This window comes from Leuciscus leuciscus, assembly GCF_965113295.1.
Source record: "Leuciscus leuciscus genome assembly, chromosome: 1".
In the NCBI taxonomy this organism is placed as follows: domain Eukaryota; kingdom Metazoa; phylum Chordata; class Actinopteri; order Cypriniformes; family Leuciscidae; genus Leuciscus; species Leuciscus leuciscus.
The window spans coordinates 64,015,644-64,032,540 of record NC_138725.1 but is presented as its reverse complement, the minus strand read 5'-3'; the positions used below and the strand labels follow the sequence as shown (position 1 = coordinate 64,032,540).

The following is a 16,897-nucleotide window of genomic DNA, read 5'->3' as shown; positions in this document are numbered from 1 at the left end:
CAAATCATACTGAACTTTAATTGCAAGCATTAATCCTTGTTTAATTTTTACAACGGAAACTATCAAGTGTTATTTTGCATTTGATTACTTTCATTTTTGTAGAATTTCTTACCTGAATACTGTTCGACTCATCATGAAAAACGTAAAGCCGTGTTTGTTTCATTTGTCTCTTCATTCTATTGTATTTATTTGTGCTATCGTTTGCAATTTGTTTCATTTTTTAGTTCAATGATTCAAATAAAGCCTCCTTGTGCTGTGTGTCTATTACAACAAAATTACCCAAATTATCAACAAAAAAAAGTGAGATAAATTGTATGGTGGTATAACCTACCACCATACAAATAATTTGTCATCTCACATTAGTTTTGATAATTTTGATTTAAAAAAAATTGATATTCAATACCACGGGGAAAACTGCCATATATCGTATATATGGCAGTTTTCCCTGTGGTATCAAATACCGATATTTTTCAAGGGATCATATTGAAGTTGGAAATCCCGGTATCGTGACAACACTAATATGTTCAGTGTTAAAAATTGTCAGTGACCAATAAGTGAACAGGACCAAAAAGACCAGATGTACGTGTAAGAGTCAACTAGAGCTCAATGCTGCCTATATTGACCTTTTATCTATGTTTGGCTGCTTGTGCAGGTTTTCAAACTTGAACTGAGGGTCAAATAAAGGATAGGGTTTTCCAAAGCATAGCAAATATCTCTGTGCAAATAATGTCTCTAAGAACCACAAGAGGGCAGTCAAGTTGTGACTTGTGCAAGATAAACTCTCTCAAGCCATATACTGAATCACTCAAAAGCGCATACCAACTAACCTTTAATACGTGCTTGTATAATTTTTACATTAAAGGTGCAAAAGTTCTGATAGGATTAATCTTTGTTTTCATTTTTACCTCACAAAACAGTGGTGTGTAGGAGACTTGTATATCCACTGTATAAAACTTCCTCTCTTCAGATGAACACAAAGGGCCTCAATCATGAAACACGAGCAGAATGAATTTGTGGAAACCATTTATAAAGCCTTTGTGACAAATTTTTAGATTCATGAAAGTGGATTCATTTGCCCATATTGGTAATCTTTGGTAAGATATTGAGGTAAGGTTAAATTAACACATAAATCACTAGATTTTAAGATATCTGGTCAAATGACCAGGTAGACAAAGACATAGTCCACTAACATTAGACCATGCGGCCATTTTAATTGATTAGATGAGAGAACTATGAATCTGAGTGCATCAGGGGTATCAAATTTAAGTTTTTTACAGTAGAGGTTGTGTCCACCCTGTTACCTCTCCACCCTTTTCCAACAATTAACTAATCTAAATAAAATGTTGACATCCTTCCATGAAGTGTCCTTCCTCAAGAAATGGTTTAATGTCCGTCAATAGGCCACTCTCTTAAAATGTCGACCCTCTTACCTTGATTATAGTAAACGAAAAGTGGATTTTTGTGAAGTATCTACATTAAATCCTATAGCAAGCGTCTTATAGTTTCAGCTTGGGTACTATAGGTCAAACTATAGGTTAGTCAACCATTTCTGAAGGCAAAACTACACCATATTACATAACATTGATGACTTGATCACACTTTTTTATAATAATTTCCCAGACTGCCGTTTACGGTGTGATTATTAAAAGAAACCTCAACTCAACACTCATTGTATCCCTTTATTTATTTGCGCATATTAGACAACCAATTTTACATTTTGATATATGCTTTTAAACAAATGCACAGTATGTAAAAATCAATCTTTGTGTCAAAACATGCCATAACGTTTCTGAAATAAATTAAACAGCAAATCAGCCCAATTTGAGTATCTACAGGCTTTACTGGGCAACGCTGCTATGCTTACAAATCTATATACATGAAATACAACAAGACAGCCAACAAAAGTGCGTGTGAAATCAAAAGACTCAAAGGGGTAAATAAACACTAACAAGTGCTCCTATACTTGAAGTTGAAGCTTTGCATAAATTAACTGAACTTAAACACTGTGACAAACAGAAGTTGGCTTCCGTTCCATGAGTGAAATAAATAAACAGTGAATATCAAACTCACCAGCAGATCCAGAGGCACATGGGATAGAAATGAGGTTCGTACAACCACTGACAAAGTTCTGTGACGACGGTCACATTGCACAGAGACTGAGTAACAGTCAAAGCAGTTTGTGTGTCAATACAGGGTGATGATGACCATGAGATCTTACACAGTAAACACTTTATAACCGTGGAAGTACAGAAATCAGTCTTTTGAAGCCCTAAAAGAGAGGTTGCATTATGCAGACTGGTGTCCAGCCAGCTGGGTTAATAATTCATTAAAGGGGCTTTTAAAGGTAGGTGAAGTGGTGTAACATGAAGGTTTTCTTGCATTCATTCTAGTTAAACATCTGCTGACCTCCACATTAAGACCCTTTACTGAACCTGAAAACAGTGAACATGTAAATCAAGGCTGAGGGGACGTTCAGATCTCACACATGCCCCAAACACTCGTACAACACACAGTGACGTTCACCTCAAAGAAAATCCCTTTTCATTCTTTTTAATCGTTTTTTATATTTGCTAAACATCTTTTAAATTGTGCGGCTCACTAAAAACACTCACAACTGAAGCTGCGGTCCGACTCGGACCCTTGTCGTTTTGCTGGCTTTAAGTGAGACCTTGCGAGAACAAGAGAACCACGCGGGACGCTCACAGGAACGCCCCCACACGCCTGACATGTATCTGTCAGACGCGCTCGAGGCACGTTATCTCAGTCTCTCTTACGCACACACTCACACATTCTCTCTCTCTCTCTCTCTCTCTCTCGAGTGTCCTCTCCATTTCCGCACTGTGTCCGAGCTTGTGTGGAGGTGGAACGTCTGTCACACGCTGAGAGGGAGCATGCCGGGAGGAGACACGGCTCGTGGGGCAGCCATGGCGGTCAGGGCACCAGGGTCCAGTCCATTTATAGTCCTGTGAACAACAGCCATGAGCAAAACATCAATAAACACAAAATACCATTATTTCACCAAGAATATTTTCACTAACAGAGGGGGCTGTAAGCTACACGCTACTTTAGCCATGACACACTTAACCTGGACGTGATCAGAGGACTACCATCAAATATCAAAGAGGACACCATTATCGCTTTCATGGTAGTTTGTAGTATGCAAAATGGACTTAAGGTATTAATACTGTTTATATGTACTACATAACAAGGTTCCACACACACACACACACACACACACGGGTGAAAGTATACCGCAAAATGAATAACTAAATAAAAAATAAAAAAATAAACTAATTACACTTGCGTACAAGTGTGTTGTCCCCGTATTTGTAGTTCATGTATAATTTCAATGATATTTTGACCACTGAACTAGGAAATGTCCCTGGTTTACATTTCAGAAATCTGGTTACCTTAATTTAGACGTTACTTGGAGAATAAGAACCAAAACTACTACTACTATGACAACAGCAATCCAAACACTTACGTCTTGTCAAAATACGTAGTGTGGAGTGAATGAGAGAACTTGGTTGCGTTGCTGTTGAGGTTTCCATTTCCTGTGGCGTAACTTTTCCTTGCCGCCTGGTCCTTGGCAAAGTTCCTACAGGCAGCTAGTTTAGACTCAAGAGCCTGCACAAGAACAGACATCCCATGTTTTCCCATCAGTATTTGTATCTCATTTTATTTTGAATCTGTTTGGATACAGGTATCACACAAAAAAAATCTTAGTAAGGATTGAAAGTATTCAGGAATTACCCCGACTTTCCGCAGGAGGTCACCAACGATGTTAAGGGCTGAGATGCGTGCGGATGGTGTGAGGGGAGAGTTTCCATAGCCATTGGTCAACCCTTTGGAGAAAAAAACATGAATGTTGCTGCTGGCAGTCAGACTGTTAAAAGAGTTTGCTAAAATAACATGAATATCAATGGCTAATATAATGTTGAAATCATTTACATAAAATTTTACAAAGAAAAACAAAAAGAAAATGTTTCTATTTTACAGTATCCACTGAAAAGACTTGGTAGATTTTTTTGAACGGATGCAAAGGAAACCACCTCTACTGTTCATTGGCTAAGAAGTGAGAGTTATTGGTTGATACTATTAAACTCAATGACACAGAACACCAACCTTTAGAAGCAATGAAAGGGTGGTCCATGGTCTTATTCCCTACAGGTGTGGCCGGGAGGGACAGGGACGCTTGCACGGCAGAGTCTGTCTTATCAATGTCTAGGGTGGGAGAGCTGGGGGCCGACATCCTGACAACATCTGAAGTCCTCTCTCGTACAGCCAACTCTTGCCGCAAGTCTATGTGAACATGCACATTTTTTCACTGATAAACCAGAACAAACTGAAATGGAATGTTTTGTTCAATTCTTCAACTTGACAGTATCTGCAAACATATCGATTACCACAGAAAAACATGTTTTTTTGATGAGTCGGCACTACAAAAACCTGTCCGTGGAGATTTCGGTTTCTGCCCAGAATACCTTGGCTTCTATTGTAAGTTCATTACGGTTCATGCCAACATTTTTGATGGTTTTTAATGTCAAAATTTACAATGTTTTTTTAATATTTTTTTTTATGGAACGTTGTCATGTTTCTTATAAATGTATGCACACACCTCATTTTTAAAAATGAATGTGCTCTCGTAATAAAGGTCGTCCAAAAGCCACACGAGTTTCAATTCCTCCCCTCCAGCAACACAAATCATTTAGTTTGCATGGGACACTTCTACAGGTCCTGTCCTACGTGTTTCTTCCTCATTTGATAAATAACAATTGGGAAGAAAAGTTGGTCATAATTTCTGCTTAATCTCCTTGAAAAGCTGAGCAATGAGTCAGTTTGTGTCAGCTACACGCCTTTAATTGCAGTGCTGCAATAAAGTGTAACAGGGCTTGACATTAACACACGCAAACTAGAGGTCTGCAAGCCCGTCGGGTCCTGACAAAGCCCGACAGGCTGAGTCCATTCGGGCCGGGCTCGGGCCTTTTTTTTTTTTTTTTTTTTTTACAGATCAGGCTCGGGCTCATTTAGCTTCTCTCCTTTCATCTTGCCCATAATATACGCGCAGAGCGCAGGCTACTGTATGAGATATTGTTATATTGATAATTATAAATAAGCAATGCAATACGCAAGTAACGCGACGTGTGTAATGCATTAGGTGACGGTTGACCATGCAGAGCATCGGGGAGAAATTGGAGCGTGGGGAGTAAATAAAAGTTCCCAATGCTTCAGGAAAAGCTGCATTTTGAAAGAGTTTTGATTTGATTACCACAACAAACAATGAGCCTGAGGCCTTCAACAGTGGATACTATTCTTTTTCTTCACAACACTCGCGAATAAACAGTGAATGGTGACCAACGTACATACAGCCTACTCAGTTCAACGGATTTTTTTTAATTTATTATATTTTTTATTATTTAACGTTAGCCTGTTGGCGAAGAGTTCTTTGAAAAGTTGTTCTTCAGTAAAGTTACTTAACATCAAAAAAAGGAAAGCCGTAAATCTTTATTTACGTTCTGGATCACATTTGGCTATATAATATTCTCTAATGCAAGCTAATGCTTCTCTGTAATGGACAGTCTGTATTAATATTTGTGGGCATGATTGTCGGTGGTGGTAGTTATGTTTGAGGCCTATAATAAAAGTTCACCTCTTAGTAGCGTGTGTGTAGCAGAGACAGCGCGCATCAGAGAGAGCTTATAGTGATATTGATGTTGGTCTTGGGTCGGGGCTGAAAAAAACCAAAACAAACGCAGACGTTGTCTGGCTGGGGCCGGGTTAGGGCTTGAACACAACGGGCCAGGGCCGGGTGAGGGCTGGATTTGTTTGGCCCGTGCAGGGCTCTACCGCAAACCTGCCAAATGCGGGTGGATTTCAGCAGTGCTGTGTAACGCAGTCACTCTTACTAGCCACTTTGGCAGCTCGAATTTTGGCGTGGGAATATTGTGCGTATTGCACATAATTTTACTCATTCCCGCCGTTTTTGTGCTCAAAGTGCGCGCACAAAGCCGCCTCTCAGGACTAAAGAGTTATTTTTCACTGCTTATTGCCGTTTAACAGTCAAATACACACAAAATAATGACAAAATGCCAGTCTTGGCGAGTATTCACGTAAACAGTCAGTTATGTTTTTACTTTTAGTGAACGTAAACAGTTGAGAAAGAAAACGCATGTGTAACAGTAAAATGGATCCGTGCATCAGGTCTTAAAGTGACAGCAGGCAAATTATGAGATAATATTTAAAATATCTATATGGCAGTTTTTCCCATGGTACTGATGTCAAAATTGTGGCCAGTGAAAATAGCTAGTAACTTTGGAAACCACAGTGGCTGGTGAGCAAAAAAGTGAATGTCAAGCCCTGTAGTAAAGTTTACCTCTAGCTTCATCCTTCAACCTCTGCACTGAAACCAGGAGTGACTCCTTCTCGTCCAGTTCGCTCTCCAGGAATGCGTTCCGCTCTATCGCCTGGTTTAGCCTCTGTTCAAAGTCCTCCAGAGATGTGATGGTGGCCCTGCACAAATCCAGACCGTCATTGTAAATATATCTTTAGCACAACACTCGCTCCATGTAGTTTGGTCAGGGTTTGTTGGACATTAGTGACGTGTAAGCTAGTCTTGTCCCATTTCTAAACGGTCTATACAAAAGTAGTCTAGCAAATCAGAGCAAAGTTAGTTTAGAATGACAAAACAATGTTGTCGTGTACCTCTTGGCTCTCTCCAGGTCATCGTTGGCCTGCTCCAGCTCTCTGACATATTTGTGCAGCTGTTCCTTGATGCCACGCGTCTGGACCAGGTCGTCCTCCAGCATGGAGATCTGCTTATAGCTCTGGGCGTACTGCTGCTCCAGTTTATCCTGCAGTCAGGGACACAGGGGAGACATAGTCTGAGTCACCAACCCTAATAAACTATCTGAACTTTGACAATGGCTGGTGAGAAAACATATCAGCTATAAAAACTAACAAAGAATTCCCCTTAAGACAGGACTACTTTTCCTTTCGTGTTCTTGTAAAAACCATATCAAGAGCACATGACACATCCAGACATTCCCAGAGAGCCCAATCCTATCCGAATCAGAGATGTTCTGGTTCAATATCTATAGCTCAAACATTGATTTGGAAACTTGCTTTTTTTTTTATTGCAGTGACACAATGGTGAAAAGTCAGCCTCAGTTTCTTAAAGAGAAAACAATATTTGTTTTACTTGCTTTTGTCTTAATATTTGGTCAACTGTCCCTTAAATGAGGAACAGCAAAACGAGGAATTTCAGTGCACATGGCAACCTTCCCGACTTCTCCTGTAGGTAACCTACTTTATCCACCCCATTTCTTTTAGTCTAAATAAGCATATTGTTTGGGACAATGGTAAAATAATGAGTGTCCTATATTTTCCAAAATGAATGCAAGGCCAGTGGGCAAAGGCTAGTTCTATGTTTTGGAGAATGTGATCAGTTAATGATCGTGCTTTCTGGGACAGCACAAGCAATCCGTTTAAATGTTATTTGGGTAAGTAGACCTTGTCCAAATATAAGCAAAGCTGTATAAATCAAGTGTCTAGCTAAACTCAAGCCATTATCAGGATATTTCTGTCAGGGTCTTAGAGGAACAACTGGGAACAACCATTAGCCTTCTATTTTCTTCCTCTTCATCCGGACACCCAATTACAGCGCACTTGGGATTAACAGAGACCCTCGACAGCTCTCACACTGGGCTCTGCTGCATCACAGCACTGTGGGATGTTCTTGACTGAGCGCATGGGCTACACTGCTGATCTTTTAGAGATAAAACTTCAGATTAAAGGTGTGTGGAGATATCTCCGTCATTAGGTGCTTTTGTATCCATTGAAGGGCCAAACTGTACACTTTTGTTGCATTTGATTTCCCCAAAGTCCACCTGCTACACACTCTTCATGCTCTCAAACACATCATTACGTTACTAGTACCTAAATTTGCATTTATTTTTGCATTTATCTTCTCAGGCAAGGTTTACACTAATCTGGATCCAATTGAAAACACACTAGCGCATCTCATTCATACTGAAACTTCTCACATCCATGTACTGCGCATGAGTAAAACATAATACGCTTTGATGTGTCATTTCTGTCAGGAGTTTATTTACTTTCTGCCTCTTTGATATGTCGCAGAAAATTCGAGAGGCACACGTTTTTTTTAAATGGAGGGACAATGAGGTGGAGTTGCTGTGAGTAAGAACAAGTTGACATTAATCTTTAACAATGCTATTAAAATGGAGAGCAGCCAAAATAACTGTGGTACGTCCACCTTCTTGCTTTAGGATGAATGATTCATATGACTAAAAATGCGTCATTGTTTTCGAAAGCCTCCATTTTCACAGCAATGTGAAAGCAGCATTTTCCAATTTCAGGCGGAGAGAAAAAGAACGTATTAGTGTGGACAATTGCTTACAGTATTGGAATAAAAAGATAATTCTAAAATATAACTGCATAACTGAAATACACAAATACTACCATTATGCACATACAGTACTGGAATATTAGAATGATTTCTGAAGAATCATGTGACACTGAAGACTGGAGTAATGATGCTGACAATTCAGCTTTGCATCAGAAATAAATTATATTTTAAAGTTCAAAACCATTATTATAAATTGTAATATTTAACAATATTATTTATTTATTTTTTCTGTATTTTTGATCAAATAAATGCAGGCTTGATGAGCATAAGAGACTTCTTTCAGAAACATTGAAAAAAAGATTAATTTTTCCAAACTTTTGAACGGTACTGTATATACATTACAATTTAAATAAATTATTTTTGGCAGTACTGTAATGAGAATTTGCCTGTAAATGAGAATTTATTAAATATATTACATTATATATTAATTTACTATAATAATTCAGACAATAAATGTAACAATAGTTTGGGGTTGGTAAGACCTAATGTTTTGGGGGAAAAAAAGTATCTTATGCTCAACAAGGCTGCATTTATTGAATAAAAAATACAGAAAAAAAAAATGTAATATTGTGAAATATTATTACAATTTAAAATAACATTTTCATTGTAATAGATGTTAAAATGTATTTTATTCCTGTGATCAAATCACCATTTCTGTCCTGTGATTTTCAACATCATTACTCCAGTCTTCAATGTCACATGATGCTTCAGAAATCATTATAATGATGATTTGATGCTCAAGTAACTTTTCTTATCATAATCAATGTTAAAAACAGTTTTGCGGCTTCATAATTTTGTGCAAATATTTTTCAGGATTCTTTGATGCAAAGAATATTCAAATATACAGCATTTATTTGAAACAGAAATCTTTTATAACATCATAAATGTGTCACTTTTGAACAATTTAATTCAACCTTGCTGAATAAAAGCAATTTCTTAAAAGAACAAATCTTGATCCCAAACCTTTGAATGCTAGTGTATATTTTAAAAATGTATCCCAAATAGGCTTCATTTGAAGGAAAATATAATTTACTATTTCTTTCTTTTTGTATTGGAATGAAATATGTCCTAGACATGCTAGACAGGTTTTTATGAGATTCTCTCCAATAATGTGATGATTTCTGAACACCCCATTTTCACAACTTGGTTTCCACAAATGGCCATGGCTGGATTTTTTTTGTGTCCTTTCAAAAGAGCAAGGAAATTCCTGCTCTCGTCTACCTTGAGTGTGTCGACCTCGCTCTTCAGCCGCTGGTTCTCGGACTGCAGGTCTCGGATACGGTGTTCAGCCTGACCAAGCTGAGCTTCCAGCTCGGCCTCCAGCTCCCGACTGCCTTCCTGAAACTCCTGCAGCTCCTCCTGAGCGTCATGACAACTGCAGATACGCAAACATATAAAACAATCACACGTCACCAGCCATCTGGAACAGTGGCGGCACATTCATCACATTAACTATGCAATGCAAATTGACACCCAGACTGCAACAAAGAGCTGACATGCTACAAGCATTTAGGCCTTGACAGCTGGTGCTAAAGCAGATAATGAATTACAGTCACTCAGGACTGTGGCCATTCAGACTGGAGGTCCTAAAAGTGGTCCAAAAGTGACACCCAGCTACCTAACACACATCACAAAGAAGAATTCAGCAGTTCCTGTTGTTTTGATAGTGAGTCGGAGCATCTCATGTCCAGAAATGATGCGGTTGTTGAAAATATCTACTTCATGCATCTGCACTGCCAAATGTTCACTTTGAACCCTTGAAGGTCAGGGGTCAGCAGGGGTCAGAGACTGGCTGGAGATTAATAGTGCGGTCTGGTGGCAGGAAATGAGCTAAGCAGAGTGAATGCAGGGTCCTGGTTGTTTTTAGACTGCGTTTCCGAAGCCATGTGGTGCTGTTTGACATGCCACATCCCTTTAACCCTAGTCACTTCCCCTCAGGCCTCCTTGTGTAATGTGCAGAGGGAACCTTAAATCTGTCACCTCCTCCCTCCTTCCCTGAAATACCAGACACGTGCGGCATGCCTCCTCAGCACAAAACACTCGCTCCACAACAGGAAGCTGCTCAAATGCACAGTCAGTCCATACTGGAGGTATTACTCACTACTGTTCAAAAGTTTGAGGGTCAGTAAGTAAAAAAAAAAATAAAAAAAAAATTTAATTAACACTTTTTATCAGCATTGATACATTGATCAAAAGTGACGGTAAAGACATTTATAATGTTACAAAAGATTTCTTACCGACCCCAAAGGCACGTATAAACCAAGTAAATGTGAGTGGTGTTCTCTCACCAATCATGATGTCAGGGTGTTGTTGGGTGGGTTGGGTGTTTGCTTACGTCTTTTAAGGCTTGATGTGTTCTGTCAAGTGAGTTAAAAGGCAGACTCATTTGTGTGGCTATTTCCAGGAAAACATGTTTTGCTCCTTCCTCAGCAGGAAATTCCTGGGATTTGAGAACTTCCTGTGCTCCACCAAGGCTGCGAGACAGTAAAACCACAGCCCAGGAGGAGCATGTGCACGTGTTGAAACTGTGTAGGAGTTCAGACGGAGACCACCAGCAGACTCACGGTCAGCATTAGTGCCAACACCAACTGCCTGCCAGCTCAGTTTTAGATCAGAGACACTCTCCCTCCACTTTTGGGCAAGTCAAGAACACGCTCTGAGCTAAACAACACCTAAACAACACTTTTAAATCCTGCTTTTGCAGATATGTCTCAGTGAATGATCGATGTTGTATTTAAGTTTATTGCCATATCAGCGTCACAGGCTAATGAATAACAAACTACATTTAAAAATTATAATGAAGTACTTCACATGTGCTTTAGTATACAAGTCAACACACCAAAATAAGTGCACTTTAAAACACAAAAAGATCATCAAAACAATTATTTAAGATCTACTACAAGGCAAAACTAAGTTTAACATCATTATTTAAAAGCTGAAAGAAAATGAAACATCTTCAAGAACATTTACGGCTAATTCAAACTGGACCAACGGCAACAGGTACATTGGTCAGGTTTTGTCGGATCAGCCCTGTTAGCGTTGGTTGGTGGCCGTTTTAGCCGAGTGAGCGTTAAATAGGCATTTGACGGGTTGTGGAATGATATTATGAAACAAACTAAAGGGTTCTGAGGAGTAGTCTTAAGATATGCAGGCAAATCACGTACTTGCAGAGAGTGCATTTTGGGCCTGAAACTACATAGATATGCATTTCCCACCACTACTGTTCTTGTGAGAACTTACTAGCACATACTATTTAATTGATCACATCAACCAATTTCTTCACTTCAAGCACTGTGAAAGGAAATCAAGCTTGACTATAACTGAACCGAGAGCTCAACCTCATATTTCAAGCATTACATGTTTCACAAATGACATTGTGAGACGCCCAACACAATTAACTGGAACTGTGGAGCATTTCCACAGTGTTTCAGTGCATCTCTTTTGTCAGGAGCAGTGAAAGGCGCTGTGTGTTGTGGCATCTTCTCTGTTTTTCCATGACAAAGTGCTATAGTCATATTTACAGCCATTCACCACATGCAGGGCTTGTGATTGTAGGTATGACTATGAACACAGAGACAATCAATACTGCCTCAGCCAGCCAAAGTTTAACTAAAATAATGTGGCCATAAAAAAAATCCAGATTGTTTGTTGGAACATAAACAGCGGACTCCCCATGGCCTTTATGTGAAGGGAAACTGCACAGTTGTAAAAAACCCAGCTAGTTGCTACATTTAGGCTAGTAGTTAATGACTTCAGCTTACCTCTTCTTGTATTTGAGAGACAAGCATTTCCAGTAATCGATTTCCTCATCTTTTGAGGAGAATTTTGGCATCATCTCTGTGTCCATGGTAGAGACCTGTAGAAGCAGAAGGGAATTAGAGCAGTCCTGAGAGACACACTGAGTCTGTTCATTTGCACCTCCAACTGCAGTTTTGTCCTGGTACAGCCCCACAAACAGATCCCAAGGTGTGTGTGTCCTCATCTGACACAAGGCCAATATATTTTTTTGTTCACTTAGCTGTTTGTTTGTAAGCTCACAGTTTTTCAGGTTGCAGCCTTTGACATTTTAGATTTTGACACCAGACTAATTTAATTTCAATCCTATATAGAAATATTTATAGAGATAGAGAATATATAGAGAATTAACGGATAGTTGACCCAAAAAAATGAAAATTATGTCATTCACTCAACCTCATGTCGTTCCAAACCCACAAGACTCTCGTTCCTCTTCGAAACACAAACATAAAGACATTAATAATGAAACCAGGGACATTTCCGTCTCACCACTGAAAATAAATATGCAAAAAAAAAAAAGAAAAAGTTTAAAAGTAGGCTATATAATCTACATGAATTGGGCAGTTTACTCAAAGTCTTTAGAAGAGACAATTGCTGAAGTGATATAACTTAAATTGTCTCTATGGATTCCGATAACTTGCGCAATGTCTTTTCAAAGCCTCATTTTTGGTTGCAGGACTTTCAATGGTGAGACAGAAATGTCTCAGTTTTGTTAACTGGTCATTGTATGGTAAAAGCAAGGACATTCTGTCTAAGGTCTCCTTTTGTGTTCCACAGAAGAAAGCAATAAGAGGTTTAGAATGAAATGGAGGTGGGTATAAGACAACATTTTCAGTTTGGCTTGAAATAAGCCTTCATATAGATCACATGTGAAACCATTTATCACAGTAGGACAACAGAGCAGTCCTTCCCTGCTTAAAAGCTTGCTCAGATAAAGATAAATGTTTACAGATAATGCCCTTTTTAAAAACATTAAGCACACTTGGACGTTTGTGCGCATCTATAAGTCATGTGTGACTAAAACAACGTCTCATTAACATTCTTCATCCTTGTCTTGTTTTGGGAAATCATTTGTTTAACAAGCATAGAGATCCAGTGTTTTTCAGAAACTTTGACTCAATTAATTCCTATCGTAGGTCATTTAGTGTGCAATCGCTCATTAGATCTGACACGATGAAGAGCAGTGAGCCGAAGACATCAGTTTCGCTCAGCACCGGGCCTCTAAACTAGTAGCAGATGGACCTGTTTTGCTACTAAAACAGTCCAAAATATTCCACACATCTCTCTGAATTCTCCAGATTCTTCTCCGGATTCTCAGCAGTGTCACATGGTGCGACCCAGCGCTTTCCCACACCTTCTACATTCCTGTTGCAAATGACTATGCATACAATTGGGCACATTTAAATAGTAAATGAAACTATCGCACCCTCATTATTGTAAATATGGAATAACAACAAGAAAACTAACATCAGGTTTGAAACTTCTGACTTAAGATTTCAATGAGCAGAAGTTTTCTTGCCTATTATTGTGACGTATATTCAAGTGAAACAGCTTCTCGAACTAGAAAAAAAAAAAATGTAGTACAGGACTTGATTTTGTCCATCAGTAACCTAATTGATTGGATGGTTGTGGTTTTCTATTGGTGGATCTCGAGTGAGTGACAGGTTGATCCCGCCCTCACGCCAGTAAACACGTCATCAGAGAAGAAATGAGATGTCGCAGCAAAAGGGAAGGGAAGTTATTTTGATTAAAGATTATGGATTAATTGTTTATAATAATGCAATATTTAGAGATCGGGCGATTTTAATGATAAAGATTATTATGTTTGATTCATCAACCGATAGCCTAGTTTTTAAAATGGACACTAACTGAAAACAAACATAACACATAAAATAGTACTGAACTTTAAAATGTAAACTTAGTACAGAACCATGAAAATGTACTGTACTTTTTAATATAAAAAAATATTAATATATTATTATTATAGCCTACCTTGATCATTCGTTAGTTGATCGTTAGTGCATCAAGTAATGTCAAGAGATACAACTTTAAAAAGTAAAAATGTATTAGTTAATGATGAAAATTTGTTAATTTATTAGCCTTAGTTAATGTCAACTTACAAATGAACACTTATTGTAAAATGTTACAATAATATAAATTCAAACAGCCATGCTTAAAGATGGCGATCTTTAAATATCTACACAAAGGCCACAGCATTGAAGTGTCCCGCTCTGAGCCGAGCGCAGTTTCACGTGTCAAAACAAACACCACGAGGCGTCAGTGATAGTTTTTATTTCACCTCTAGAGGTCGCTCTCGTACTGTATACTGACAGCGCAGCCTTCTCATTCGCTCCAGCAACGGATGCAACCTGGATAAACTGGGTATGGATTTTTTCCCTATAACAGGTTGTTCAAGCAATTGGTTATCGGTGCCGATTAATCGGCAAAACGATCAATCTAGCAATATTCCACAACAAATCCATTTTGATTTCATGGTGACTTATTATAGTATGAAGGTTTTTCCAATATGTCTGTTCCAGCCCTGGATGTCACAATTTTAAAATTACTTTCTTTGAGGTTATGTCTAACTTTATGTTTAAAATGCTACACATCATTAACGTGAGAGTAGGTGGCTGTACAGAGTCAAATGATAAATAAAGGGCAAACTATAAATTGAATAAGTTATTTTACCAGTGAAAACCGTTTCATGCTGAACACAGTTGTGTAGTAGTGTTGTTCAGACTCAACAAGTGGTGCCATTTATTGGTTGGACTCGATATTAAAGAACAGATTGAGCAGAAAAGTACAAATATTCATTTAAAAAAATAATCAGAAATTTCCCTCTAATTTAATGAAACAGCATGCTAAAGAAATCACACCTGTCCTGTACAGAACAATCAATCCATCAAACACAAAAACAGCAGTGTTTTTCTTCTTTTTTACTAGCCTATGTAGCAGAATTTGGCTCCAATGGGATTCACTCTCCTGAAGGCAGTCAAAGCTGATGTCATTACAATTGTTGTCATTTGTAATGTCTTAAGCCGCCACGCAGAGTTCCTCACCCCTCCCAAACTGACTCCTGACAGCGAGGCCATCTGTCCGGTCACAGAGCGCCGGTCCCGCACCACAGGACAGTGGGATGGTTCCTGTCTAACGCAATGCTTTCCGCAACCTACACTCTGTGCCAGTGACTTATACACAGTCAGATCACTAGAGGATAGGCCAGATTTTTTTTTTTTTCCAAGGATGACATTATTCCCAAAATCACAATCCAGCACATCATATCCTGCTGAGTAATGCACTATAAACACGTGCCATATCCTAAATGATTTGGGGATGAAGTTATCGGAGTTATCTGAACTGCTTTCAAGTAGCACCACTGTCAATATAGCCAACTTTTTTTCTCCAATACTTAATATGCTTTATCATATTTCTTTTTTTTTGGTATGACAAGACTGAAATGACATTAGAAATCTAATCAGACCCAATGTCACAAACCTGTGAACACGAGAACAAACATTGCTGCAATTACATTAAAGGTACAATCAATATTTGTATAGATGTGTGAAAGACATAACTTTAATAGCCTATTTATCATGAACGTTATACCGCAAGACAAACGATGAAAAACAGATGAAAGAACCTTATCATATAATCTTAACAGTAAACAATACATACACAATGTTCATGTATTTCTAACAAATATCTGTGTGAAGATGATGTGCATGACTTGTCAAACAAATGCTAAATTTGTTTAGCTGAGGTTAAGACGTAAGACCAATGAGGTCATATTACCAAATCAGAAGACGACCAGGGGTCAACGCTCAATATAAAAAGAATCATGAGCCCGAAAATTAATATTAAACATTAGCAAAAATACGCACCGTTGATTCGTTGAGAATCGAAAACCGCACGTGAATCATGATATAGGTTGATGTTTCTCCCGGCAGGCCAGCGGATTTGACCAACGTTTATAAATAAAACCCAATACAGACTTTTATATACCATTTAAATCATTACTATCACAACTCAATAAGATGTGGTTTAAATTCCTCACGATATGAATCGTTAAAGGCGTTTTGACTGTAACGTTACGCCAGAAGAAACCGGCACTTGAAGAAAAAAATCATGTTTCAACAACTGTTGGTCTTCAGTGGCCAGAGAATGACAGCTTAAGATAACAGTCTGTTTAAATTATAAAGCCTTTCATTTCATAACCGCCCTTTGAATAGGAATTATTATCATAAACGACAGCATAAAGGTCATGAAACTGTACCTTCTCATGTCCTATTCCTGAGGTCTGCGGACAGGCTCTGCTTCGTCTCTCCTGAGCTCGAGCGTCGGCTGATACAAATGCCAACGCGACTCCTGATTTCCCTCTTCAACTTCCGGTAAGATGACGACACCGCGCGTCTTTGCGTCATTCTAACGTCAGTGAAACGCTCGAAAGGCGCGTGCTTTTTAATGAGGTACAGACTGTACAGTAAATAGTAAAGGTCCTCTGAATCTGAATCTGACGCGATCAGCGCGTATCGGTGCTTTTAAAACGGGGAAAGATCAGAGAGTCAAGTTCCATTTTACCATTGACCAAATCTCTCCTGTAAATCACACCACACGATGGCGCGTTAGGTCTTCACGTAAAGTTCATGTCTGCCTGGAAATAATAATAATACATGA

At 38.7% G+C, this 16,897-nt stretch overlaps 1 protein-coding gene across 1 annotated transcript; it reads right to left on the bottom strand.

Annotated features, from left to right (window-relative positions):
* Nucleotides 1–1,665: 1,665 nt before the first annotated feature.
* ndel1b (nudE neurodevelopment protein 1-like 1b) lies at nt 1,666–16,631 on the bottom strand. Its single transcript, XM_082143698.1, has 9 exons — nt 16,497–16,631; nt 12,187–12,281; nt 9,647–9,800; nt 6,703–6,851; nt 6,374–6,510; nt 4,126–4,302; nt 3,754–3,845; nt 3,485–3,627; nt 1,666–2,963 (listed from the first exon to the last, which is right to left on the bottom strand). Exons 2-9 carry the CDS (start codon nt 12,270–12,272, stop codon nt 2,873–2,875), a joined length of 1,029 nt encoding a protein of 342 aa, XP_081999824.1. The 5' UTR covers nt 12,273–12,281; nt 16,497–16,631; the 3' UTR covers nt 1,666–2,872.
* Nucleotides 16,632–16,897: the final 266 nt, after the last annotated feature.